The sequence below is a fragment of the Canis aureus genome, chromosome 38 (genome assembly GCF_053574225.1).
Source record: "Canis aureus isolate CA01 chromosome 38, VMU_Caureus_v.1.0, whole genome shotgun sequence".
Taxonomy (NCBI): domain Eukaryota; kingdom Metazoa; phylum Chordata; class Mammalia; order Carnivora; family Canidae; genus Canis; species Canis aureus.
In genome coordinates this window covers 22,199,191-22,211,330 of record NC_135648.1, presented here as the reverse complement: position 1 = coordinate 22,211,330, position 12,140 = coordinate 22,199,191, and the positions used below count along the sequence as shown (strand labels likewise).

The 12,140-nt window shown below is 54.6% G+C and overlaps 1 protein-coding gene across 4 annotated transcripts in view; it reads left to right on the top strand.

The window, feature by feature from the left end:
* TMCC2 (transmembrane and coiled-coil domain family 2) overlaps positions 1–11,902 on the top strand; it is a 41,364-nt gene extending 29,462 nt beyond the window's left edge. For 3 of the 4 annotated variants that reach the window (XM_077887094.1, XM_077887095.1, XM_077887097.1), the window contains 3 exons: positions 7,346–8,286; positions 9,687–9,822; positions 10,336–11,902. In XM_077887094.1, coding sequence (XP_077743220.1) covers positions 7,346–8,286; positions 9,687–9,822; positions 10,336–10,647 — 1,389 coding nt within the window. In that variant the 3' untranslated portion in view covers positions 10,648–11,902. Of the gene's footprint in view, positions 1–6,184; positions 6,610–7,345; positions 8,287–9,686; positions 9,823–10,335 lie in introns of those variants that run through there. The other variant, XM_077887096.1, reaches the window with a different exon arrangement.
* The last annotated feature ends 238 nt before the right edge of the window (positions 11,903–12,140 follow it).

The window sequence follows — 12,140 nt, the reverse complement described above, 5'->3', positions numbered from 1 at the left end:
CTGAAAGGATGAGGAGTGCATTTCCCTGTCTGTGCTCCACACCTCGAATCCCTTGTTGCAGCATGCAATTCCTTGTAAAGCCTCTGAGGCCATGCCAGGGGGGAAGGGGCACTGTGAGAAGAGCCGGGGGCCCTCGGGCTCCTGCCCCTTGAGTTCCCCTTGTGGTAGCTGGGGCCTTGCTGGAGGAGTCTTTTACCCCACTGTACCCCAGTGAACAGACCTGGGTATACACCGCCCCACGTGTACTCCAGTAAGTGCCTCGGCATTTGCCTCCCTGCCTCTGGAGAAAAGCCGCTTAGGCTCCCAGGCACCAGTGGGACCGCTGGGTGGGCCAGTACCTCCCCCCTCTGGCCCCCCCAGCCTTTCCCGCATGGGGGCAGGGGGTGCATGGGTCAGCCGTGATGGTGTGTCCAGAGCTGAGACTGAGCAAGACTCAGACTTGCCCTCACTTCCCCACCAGGAAGAGAAAGAGCCAGCAGCCCCACAGGCTGTGCCTGCTGGTTTGGGAGAATTGGGGTAGCCCCTGACTCCAGGACCAGCGGTTGGGATCATCTCTCCAGCTCTGGCTGGAATATCAGGCTGGTGTGGGAAATGTCAGGTTCCCTCCCTCTCAGCTTCCCCATAAGGTCAAACTTCCTCTGTAGGCAGAAGGATTGGAGGCCGGCCATCAATGTTCCTTTCCACCCTGGCCCTGGCTTGCCTCCCTTTCCCTCTGGGGACTCGTAGCGAAGTGATCCTGAGTGTTCTCCATCCCGAGAGGGGTGCTCAAATCAGAGTCACTGGGGTCAGAAGTCAGCAGATGGAAGCATCTCTACTGAGTCACGCGGACCCCACGCTGCTTGGTGTGCAAGAGAGAGCCGTTGTCCCATGTCCAGACCCAGGTTAACAGAGGACATGAGCTCAGGCCTGGGAGGCCCGCAGGAGCCGGGGGCCGGGAGCTCCTGTAATCTGGCAACGTGCCTAATCCGGCTTCATTCATAACTGCCAGAAGGGGGCAGGGAGGAGAGTCTGAGGCTCCGTGAGGCCACGCGGAGGGGGAGCTCTCAGGTTCAGGCAGCAAGGGAGAGGAAGAGAGAAAGTTGGACCCTGGACACTTTAGACAACATCCCATCTCTGGCTCTTCTAGAACATTCACCAGGACTTCTTGGACCTCAGTCACTGTTTAGAACGAGGTCTGTGACCTCAGCCCTGGCTGGTAGGGACTGTGAGCGGGGAGCATGACATGCCTTCCCTGGGAGGGAATGGCATCATGGAAGGAAGCACAGCTCTCCCTCCAGCGTTCTCCTCTTGTAAGAACTTGCCTGGTCCATGCACAGAGGTTAATCTTGGGGCAGGCACTTCAGGAGAGGGGGCTGGAGAAGCCACAAACTCCAGGTGTGTTGCTGGATGCTGGGCATGGGCAGAGGGCTGGGTGGCCTGGGCCGAGTGAAGCTCTGTGATGGTTCTGAGAGAGGAGCAGTGGTGCCTTTGCAGCCTACTTGCTGCTGTGCTCTAGCTGAACCCAGGGAGTTCCCGCCTACTAGGGACCAGGGGTTGAGTGATCCGTCCCTGTCCCAGGACAGGAGGTTGGGAGTGAGAAAGAGCGTTTACTCTGTTGGAAATGAGGGATCCCTGGGTGGCGCAGCGGTTTAGCGCCTGCCTTTGGCTCAGGGCGCGATCCTGGAGACCCGGGATCGAATCCCACGTCGGGCTCTCTGCATGGAGCCTGCTTCTCCCTCTGCCTGTGTCTCTGCCTCTCTCTCTCTCTCTGTGACTATCGTAAATTTAAAAAAAAAAAGGAAAAAAAAAAGAAAATGAGAGGGTAAGATGGAGGACCCAGACACCCTTTCACAGACCCACCCTGCGACAGCACCTTAGTTGGAGCTGTGGCCAGAGCTGGCAGTTGGAGGACCCCTCACCTTCCACATCCAGGTTTTACAATCTACCCCCTCTGTCTAGTTCCAGAAGATCGTCATCACCCCCAAAGGAAACCCAGATCCGTTTATCAGCCACTCCCCACTCCTCCCCCACCCCCAGCCCCTGGCCACCACTAATCTGCCTTCTGTCTCTATGGATATAACCATTCTGGACATTTCATATCAATGGAGTCTTTCAGAAAGTGACCATTTGTACCTGGCTTCTTTTGCTTAGTGTGATACTCTCAGAGTTCATCCACACTGTAGTATGTAACCGTTGTACTTCGTTCCTTTCATGATCAAATGATACTCCACTGTATGGATATACCAGTGTTGTTGGCCTGTTCATTGGCTAATAGACATCTGAGTTGTGTCCACCCTTCAGCTATTGTGAGAAGTGCTACTACGAGCATCTGTATATAAGCACTTGTTGGAACACTCATTTTTTTTTTTTGAGATTTTTATTTATTCATGAGAGAGAGAGAGAGAGAGACACAGGCAGAGGGAGAAGCAGGCTCCATGCAGGGAGCCCGACGTGGGACTCGATCCCGGGTCTCCAGGATCAGGCCCTGGGCTGAAGGCGGCGCTAAACCGCTGAGCCATCCAGGCTGCCCTGGCACACTCATTTAAAAAAAATTTTTACGTGTTTATGTTTTTTGAGATTTATTTATTTTAGAGAGAGAGTGTGTGAGTAGGGGGCAGGGACAGAGGCAGAGGGAGAGAGAGAGTCTCCAGTAGACTCTCAGAGTCTGATTTTATCCTCCTGACAACCCTTGGAGGGAGGTGGGGTTACCTCCCTTTTTCAGATGAGAAGAGGGAGTCCCAGAAAACTTAGTGACCTACCCAAGGGCACATAGCTTGGGAGGGATGGAGCTAGGGTCTAAATCCATGTCTGACTCCAAATTTGGTGCTCTTTCCATCACCCTGCATAGGCCCTCTGCCCTGTCTCTGTGCTGTTCTTTTTATTTTTGGTTGAAGTGTGATGATCGCACAGTGTTGTATTAGTTTCAGGTGTATAAAGTAATGATTCAACTCTATACATGATTCAGTGCTCATCATGATATGTGTACTCTTTGTCCCCTTCACCTGTGTCCCCCATTCCCTTCCACCCTCCCCCTCTGGCAACCACAAGTCTGTTCTCTGTATTTAGGAGTCTGTGTTTTTGTTTGTCTCTTTTTTGCTTTATTTGTTTTGTTTCTTAAATTCCACGTGTGAGTGAAATCATATAGTACCTGTCTTTTTTTTTTTTTTAAGATTTTATTTATTTATTCATGAGAGACAGAGAGAAAGAGAGAGAGGCAGAGACACAAGCAGAGGGAGAAGCAGGCTCCATGCAGGAAGCCCGACGTGGGACTTGATCCCAGGTCTCCAGGATCATGCCCTGGGCCGAAGACGGCGCCAAACCGCTGAGCCACCAAGGCTGCCCCATACAGTACCTGTCTTTCTCTGACTGACTGACTTCTCCTGGCATTATACTCTCTAGATCCATCCGTGGCATTGCAAATGGCAAGGTTTCACTCTTCTTCTTTTTTTTTTTTTTAAAGATTTTATTTATTTATTTATTCATGAGAGACACAGAGACAGAGGCAGAGACAGAGGCAGAGGGAGAAGCAGGCTCCCTACAAAAGGCCAATGTGGGACTCGATCCCAGGACCCCAGGATCACGCCCTGAGCCAAAGGCAGACACTCAACCACTGAGCCACCCAGACGCCAAAGGTTTCATTCTTCTTTATGGCTGAGCAATATTCCATTGTGTACATAAACCGCTGCTTCTTCATCCATCCGTTGGTCCGTGGACACTGGGGCTGCTTTCATCCTTGGCTATTGTAAATAATCCTGCAATCTTATTGCTTTTCTTTGTGCTTTGTGTTTTGTGTGTGTGTGCTTTTTTTCCCCCCCAAATCTGTTTCTCCTCTTCTGCTTTTTCCATCCATCATACTTTTTCATCTTATGCTTGACTTTTCTTCCTTTCTCAAAGTATTCTTCCTCTTTATATACTTCTGCCTGCTGTCAGTCACCTCCTTTATTTTCTGTCCCTTAATAACGGTCTCTGTCCAGTCCTGAAAGGGCCCTCCTACTGTCGGGGGGATGGGGAGCATGGAGAACTCTCCACCTTCCTCCACCTCCAACATGTGCCTTCCTCCGTGGAGGAGGAGGGAGAGTGGAGGTGTTCTGTGACTGGGGGTGCCCAACAGGATCTAGGTGTGATCGATGCCAGTGGAGTGGCAGGAAGGAGCTGGTGTCCTGCTATGGGACCCTCAGGCTCGAGTCTGGGTCCCAGGACAGGGAAAAAGGGCAGATGAGGGGGCCAGGACCCCAGTCGCGGGCCACTCCAGCCGCTCATCAGGCCCCAGTGCATTTTCCCAGGAATGTCTGTTGTCCTCCCATTCATGGGTATTTCATAGCTGGCTTCCACTCTGCCTTCCCATTTGTAAGCTAGACACACTCTAAATCACGGGAGGAGACACACCAAGCTGCCAGAGGAAAGCCAAGATAGGGGGAGAGTTGCTATTTTATACACCCTCGGAGTCCTAAAGCACTTCTACTTTTCATGGCATCCCTTGTCTCATTAGCTCCTCCCACACCCCTCCCAGTCCTTGCAACAGATGTCTCTGTACAGAGACAGCAAACTGCCTAGCTCCAAGCATCAAGCCAGCTTTCAGCCAGACCCAAAAATTCACTTTTTGGACGTTTTGTCTCCCACAAAGAAGGCAAAAGAGAATTGAGCCTCTTTAGAAGCACAGTGGCCTTAAAAGAGGACCAGATTATTTAATCTTAAAAGTCTGGGCACCTGGGGGGCTCAGTCAGTTGAGTGTCTGACTCTTAATTTCAGCTCAGGTCATGATCATAGGGTCGTGGGATCAAGCCCTGTGTTGGGCTCTGTGCTGAGCACGGAGCCTGCTTAAGATTCTCTCTGCCCCTCCCTCTCCCCCCACCCCCCACTGCTCGCTTACAAGTGCTCTCCTCTCAAAAAAAGTCACGTGTTCCTAGAGAATTTAATTTTTTGTTCAATATCTATGCTGTGGTATCAATATTGAGTGAATTGGTTGGTATAATCTCTTAATTAAAATTCATTTCCCACCCTCCCCACCCCAAATTGTGCTGCCTAGATCCAGACAGCATTTGTGAGTGCGTTCTGTATGTCCCTCTGTCCCTGGGCTAAGTGCTTGCTAGACATCATGTGTAATCCTCACAAAGACCTGAGAGTATCTCCCCATTTCTCAGGTGGGGATACTGAGAGTCAGGGCAATGGAGAGATAGGCTGTCTTGTCATCACTACAGGAATAGCACAGGATAAAGGGGTTTAGGGCAGCCTGGGTGGCCAGCGGTTTAGTGCCGCCTTTAGCCCAGTGCATGATCCTGGAGACCCGGGATCGAGTCCCATGTCAAGCTCCCTGCATGGAGCCTGCTTCTCCCTCAACCTATGTTGTGTCTCTGCCTCTCTCTCTGCATCTCTCATGAATAAATAAATAAAATCTTAAAAAAAAAAAAAAAAAAAAGAAAGGGGTTTAAATAAGTCAAACTAGTGTGACAGACTTCGGGACAGTTTATTTATTCATTCATTCATTCATTTATTTATTCATTCATTCATTCATGAGAGACACACAGAAAGAGGCAGAGACACAGGCAGAAGGAGTAGCAGGCTCCATGCAGGGAGCACAATGGGGGACTCAATCCCAGGACCCCAGGATCATGCCCTGAGCTGAAGGCAGATGCTCAGCCGCTGAGCAACCCAGACGTCCCAGGACAGACCATCTAAAGTAGACTGTGGAATTGGCTCCTCTGGTATACAACGTCAGAAAATTGGAGGAGCCAGATCCTGAAGGTATGAGCGCCTAGAGGGAGGGCCAGGGGACACCAAGGGAGACCCAGGGCAGACGTGCGGGGAGAGATTGGAGAAGGGATTGGCGTTGTCCCCAGTATCCCCAGAGGAGCTGTGACTTGAAAAGGCCCCAGAGGAAGCCCACAGAGGAGCACCGTCCCCTGGCTCCTGGCTTTGGCAGGGCTTCTGTTCTCAGTAGTGTTTTCCAATAACTGCACCTCGGCAGAAGCGGAGTCCAGTGACTTCTGCCTGTAATTGGCACAGGCTGCTTCCGGTTCCGGTGTGTGTGATCGGGCTCTTTCTTTGTGTTGAACCCCTTCCCCCACACATACCTCATCCCGCCCCCCACACACCGAGAGCGAATGATCCGACCGGCCGTACTGGGGTGTGCTGTGTGTAAAAATACATGGGGTTGAGCCATTTCCTGCTGCTTCCGTTCTTGCATGGCGATAAGACACTGGGGACCCAGCTGCGGACAGAGAGCTCCTCAGCAGCTCAGGGGGAGCCGGCTGTGGGACAGCTGGACTCGGGCCCACCCGCTTTCATCTGACCCCCGTTTCCCATCTTTCCTATCTCCTGCGACCTCTCTTTCCTTTCTCCCCACCAGCCCCATCCTTTCTCAGCCTCTCTTCTCTGTACCACCCTGATGTACTTGGGACGCCTGCTTACTGGTGTGCAAAGGGACTATCCTCTCCTTCCTGCACACTTGCCCCCTCTGAGCTGGGCCCTGGTACCCTCAGGCCCCCCAGACTAGTCCCTGCTTCCTCGGGCCCTGGTCAGCAGGGCTGGTGGGGGCGTGCTCTTCTCCTGCATCTGGGAGACCAAGCAGGGCCGGGTGCCCCCACCATCATGAAGCGGAAGAGATTGCCAACAACTGGAGACAGCTGGAAGGTGATGGACGGGCTGGGTGGGGTGTCAGCAGAGGCAGGTGACCTGCTGAACTGCATTAGGGAAGCCGGGGTGGGGAGGGTGGCGAGGCTTCCTGCGCCTGCATGGGGCTAAAGTATGGGCTTCAGAGGGAGAGGCCTGCTCAAGGCAGGAGGCTTTTGGAGAGGTTGAGTCCAGAGGGACAACTTGTCTCATCCCTAAGAAATCAATCTCATGACTCCATTGAAGCCTCGGATCGGCTCGGTCCGTGTGATGGAGCATCAAGAGTTCTGGGCCAGAGGTTCCATTTTTCATAGCTGTATGTCCCTGAGCAACTATTTGAACTCTCTGGGCCGAAGGAGGGATAGATCTACCTTGACTGCATTTCAGGGGTGTTGTGAGGATTTAGGTAGATCACAGACGTGAGGGCCCTTCGAGATGGCACCTGTAGGGGCACCCGGCCGGCTCCGTTGTTGGAGCATGGAACTCTTGATCTCAGAACTGTGCGTTCGAACCCCACGTTGGGTGTAGAGATTACTTAGAAATAAAATCTTGCTTTTTAAAAAAAGGTACTCGTAAAAGGAATCCTATGGTGGTGGTGGTTGTTATTTTGGACTCTTGCCTTGAAGCTTCCTATTCATCCTGCACTGTCTTCCAGGCAGAGAAACCAAGTCCAGGGGTGTCCACGGACACATGAGAGAATCCTGCTGTGTTCCCTCCCGTGGTTTCATGTTTGAACCATGCCTGCCTTCTTCCCCAGGTCGACAAGGGAGACCTCGGAGCCCTGAGCCTCCCCGGAGGCCCTAGCCACGGTGACACTGATGGTCCCATCAGCCTGGATGTGCCAGATGGGGCCCCAGACCCCCAGCGGACCAAGGCTGCCATTGACCACCTGCACCAGAAGATCCTGAAGATCACCGAGCAGATCAAGATCGAGCAGGAGGCGAGGGACGACAACGTGGCCGAGTACCTGAAGCTGGCCAACAATGCGGACAAGCAGCAGGTGTCACGCATCAAGCAAGTGTTCGAGAAGAAGAACCAGAAGTCAGCCCAGACCATTGCGCAGCTGCATAAGAAGCTGGAGCACTACCGCCGGCGGCTGAAGGAGATTGAGCAGAATGGGCCCTCGCGGCAGCCCAAGGACGTGCTGCGGGACATGCAGCAGGGGCTGAAGGACGTGGGTGCCAACGTGCGTGCGGGCATCAGTGGCTTTGGGGGTGGCGTGGTGGAGGGTGTCAAGGGCAGCCTCTCGGGCCTCTCGCAGGCCACCCACACCGCCGTGGTGTCCAAGCCCCGGGAGTTTGCCAGCCTCATCCGCAACAAGTTTGGCAGCGCCGACAACATCGCCCACTTGAAGGACCCTCTGGAAGACGGGCCCCCTGAGGAGGCGGCACGGGCGCTGAGTGGCAGCGCCACCCTCGTGTCCAGCCCCAAGTACGGCAGCGACGACGAGTGCTCCAGCGCCAGCGCCAGCTCGGCCGGGGCGGGCAGCAACTCCGGCGCTGGACCAGCTGGGGCGCTCGGAAGCCCCAAGTCCAGCGCGCTGTACGGGGCCCCCGGAAACCTGGACGCTCTGCTAGAGGAGCTGCGCGAGATCAAGGAGGGGCAGTCCCACCTGGAGGACTCGATGGAGGACCTGAAGGCTCAGCTGCAGCGGGACTACACCTACATGACCCAGTGCCTGCAGGAGGAACGCTACAGGTAGGCCCACCCTCAGCCACGCTGCTGCCCCGCCAGCCCGGCCTGAGGCCACGGCACCCTGGTCAGACTCTGGGCTGCGGAAGCACAGGGACGTGCACGCAGAAGGGCCTGAGGCTGCTGGACAGAGCCAGGGGAGGCCCCAGGACGCCTGCCTCCAGGCTGGTAGGAGCAACTGGAAGATAGGGTTGTGGGACCTGCTTATGCAGAGAAGGTGCGGCCTGTCTCAGGAGCTTCCAGCATCCCTCCTTGATGGTTATGGGCTCCGTGTACAGCAGGGGAAACTGAGGCAGGAACCAGCTATGTGGCCTCTCATCTGGAAAGACTAAAGAGCACAGACTCTGGAGCCAAGTACCTGGGTTCAAACCCTGACTCTATTTTTTTCCTTTAAGATTTTGTTTATTTATTTGAGAGAGAGAAGAGAGAGAGAGAGAGAGAGAGAGAGAGCACATGAGCAGGGGGAGGGGCAGAGGCAGAGAGAGGTCCTGGGCTCAAACCCAGAACCCTGGGATCATGACCTGACCAAATGCAAGTGCTTAACTGGCTAAGCCACACCAGTTGTGTCTCTCCACCACCCACCCACCCACTCCTAGCTCTACTATTTATGTTGAGCAAAGTAGTTAATGCTCCCCACACTTGGTCTCCTTGTCTATACACTGGAAATAACACGAATCCTTCCTCCTAGGGTTAATGAGGGCTAAATGAGTCCAAATCTGTAACATCAAAGTATATAAACTGCTGGCACAGTCCGTTCACACATTGGACTGAAGCTGGAGTCTCTGGTCCCTCCTTCCCCTCTGCCCCCTCCGCCCTTTTGCTGGATGCCTCTCACGTGGGATTTGGCATTTGCTCTCCGGGATTCTTGGCGATCTTTTCCCTAATTAGCACTTTTCCTTTTTCTTCCTTATATACATGAAGAAGGTTTGGGAACTTAAGGGGACACCCTGCCTGTAAACTAACTACCCCGTGTAAGAGATGTTGTGCCTGCACAATAGGAATCGTGTCTCTGTATCACCATATCCCTGGTGCCCAGGAGAGCATCTCAGTCCAGGGCTCAGAGGCTCACGTTGAAGTCCCTGAATCCCTGACTCCTCCATTCATGAGCTGTGTGATCTTAGGCAGGTTCCTTAACCTCTCGCTGTCTCAGTCTTCTCTGGGATGACACTAGGATTTACCTCGTGGAGTTGAGGGTGGTAAAGATCTCCGAGATGATGTGGGTGGAGTCTTGGCACAGTGCCAGCACAGAGGCAGGGCTGTGTATATAGTAACTTTTGTTGTCCTTGCTGTTAAAACTGGCATGGGGCAGAACACGTGTGTTGGGCGGGTTGAGAAATGAAGTTGATTCTGGGGAGAGAAGGGAGGTGAGGGGGCCAAGACTGGTGCCACTCATTGCCCCCTGCCAGGTATGAGAGGCTAGAGGAGCAGCTCAATGACCTGACCGAGCTTCACCAGAATGAGATGACCAACCTGAAGCAGGAGCTGGCCAGCATGGAGGAGAAGGTGGCCTATCAGTCCTACGAGAGGGCACGGGACATCCAGGTATGACCAGAGACCAACCCTGGGGGGTGCCCAGACATGCTGAGAGAGCTGGCTGCAGCCGGAGACCAAGGGCTTTACCCAGTGGGGCCGATGGACACAGGCTGGGTGGATGGGCTGCGGATGGAGAGGACGCGCGGGGCAGGGCGGAGAGTGGAGCAAGGTGGGCCCAGGCTGGCTTTGTGCGAGCCTTTGCACAAAGCTCTTTGACGGCAGCCTTGCCAGCGAATCGTTGGGATTTCCAGGGCCTAGACTGCCCAGAAAGGAAGCTCCCGGGATTGAGCCAGTTGCGCCCCATCTCCTTGTGCACACCACACACACCCCTCGCCACTCTGATTTCCTGCCATCCCCCAAATAGTTGTAATTAGAGGACTGGCCCCAGCCACGGCTGATCCGCCTGTCCCTGCCTGACCTTTGTCAGGGGCCCCCTGTGCACTGTCACCTTCTCTGGGGGGCAGGTAGGGACGGCCTGGGGGAGCCGGCCCACCCTGAGCTCCTGCTTGCCCACCCCTGCAGGAGGCTGTGGAGTCCTGCCTGACCCGGGTCACCAAGCTGGAGCTGCAGCAACAGCAGCAGCAGGTGGTACAGCTAGAAGGTGTGGAGAATGCCAATGCGCGGGCCCTGCTGGGCAAGTTCATCAACGTGATCCTGGCGCTCATGGCCGTGCTGCTGGTGTTCGTGTCCACCATCGCCAACTTCATCACGCCCCTCATGAAGACGCGCCTGCGCATCACCAGCACCGCCCTCCTGGTCCTCGTCCTCTTCCTCCTCTGGAAGCACTGGGACTCCCTCACCTACCTCCTGGAGCACGTGCTGCTGCCCAGCTGAGCGGCCAGCCCACCCCTGCCCCGTGTTCTCCCTGGCCCTGAGGTGGCTATGCTTCTCCAGGAGGGACCCTGGGATTCCCAAGTCCCTTGGACTTCTTCATGTGTCTGGTTTGGCCTCTTGCCCAAACTGTCCATTCCAGCGGCTCCTGCCCCCTTCTCTGTTGCTTCTGTCTGACGCCTTCTCCCTGCTGGCCTGAGGGGAGCTTCGAGTGCAGCCCTGCCCGGAGACCGTGGGGACATCTGTGGCCAAACGGAGCAGAGAAGGACACTGGGATGAGCTGTTCTGATTACTTCCAGTCACACAAGGACTTCTCCCAGCTGACTCAGGATGCGGCAAGTCAGGAAAGCCAGTAGGAATAGGCGCAGGAGAGGGCCCTGCCCCAGCCCTCGACCCTTCTAGGGAAGAGCCCAACCTGGAAGCTCTACAGTTCCCTCCTGCGGAGAGGGTCAGGGTGAAGTCAGAGGGCAGCGGTGGGGGCAAGGCTCTGCTGGCCTCAGAGAATGCCAGGGGCAGAGGGTAGGCCCCCCCACCAGCCTCCGGGCACCTGCTCAGTCCATCCCTCCTTCCAGAGCTGGTTTGAGGTTCACTTCTGGGCTGGGCCTTTCCCAGGATACGAAGGATGCGGGCTCTGGAGGCCAGGTGGGGTGTGGCTTTTTGGACTTGTGTTTTCCCTGTGATTCTTTCTGCCTGTCACTGGATCTGCTCTTTTCAGGGAAACAGGCCCCAGGGGCCCCTGAGCCTCAGCCTAAGCCCTTAGGCCTCTGGGAGCATGTTGGATTCTATTTATTTATTTATTTGTTCCTTTGTACCTGATCCCCACTGAGCTCCAGGGAGAGGGCCTGCCCCCATCCTCTCCCGGAAGCCAGGGCTTATTCTTGGCTGTCCGGCACTTCCATACCATTTCGCCTCTGGATAATCCTGGCTGGGGGAAACGGGGCAAAGCCACCCAGCCCCACACTCCCAAAGCAGCCCCTCAACCAGGATGGGAGGAGCGTAGCCTCTCTTTTATACATCTATTTATTTTGTATGTGTGTATTTGTGTGGAGGAAGTTGTTTGTTGCTTTATTTTTTTAAGGCTCTGGAGTGTTGTGTATGGTTTCTCTTCACATCCCAGCCTTCTTCCCACGGGCACTTCCAAGAACAGAGGGCATTTCTCGCAGAATGAAAGAGAAATCCCCTAGAGCGGTGAATGGTCGTGCCTGTCAGCCATGGTGGACCTTCCTGAAAAATAAATATCCTCTAAATTTTCAAAGCATCCTGTCTAGTGTTGGTTGATGGGGTCATCTCCGTGGAAACCACCGGGTCTCTCCTTGCATCCAGGGATTCTGGGTAACAGACTGGGCCTCCCCTGTTGGCCTGAGGCCACCTTCTTCCAGGATCCCACACTAAACAAACCATCATGCACTCTTCCCGTCCTGCTTTGTGCAGACAAAGCTGTGGCCTCTGTGATAGGGAAGTGAGATGATGCCACCCTGTCCAGCCACCAGAGCACT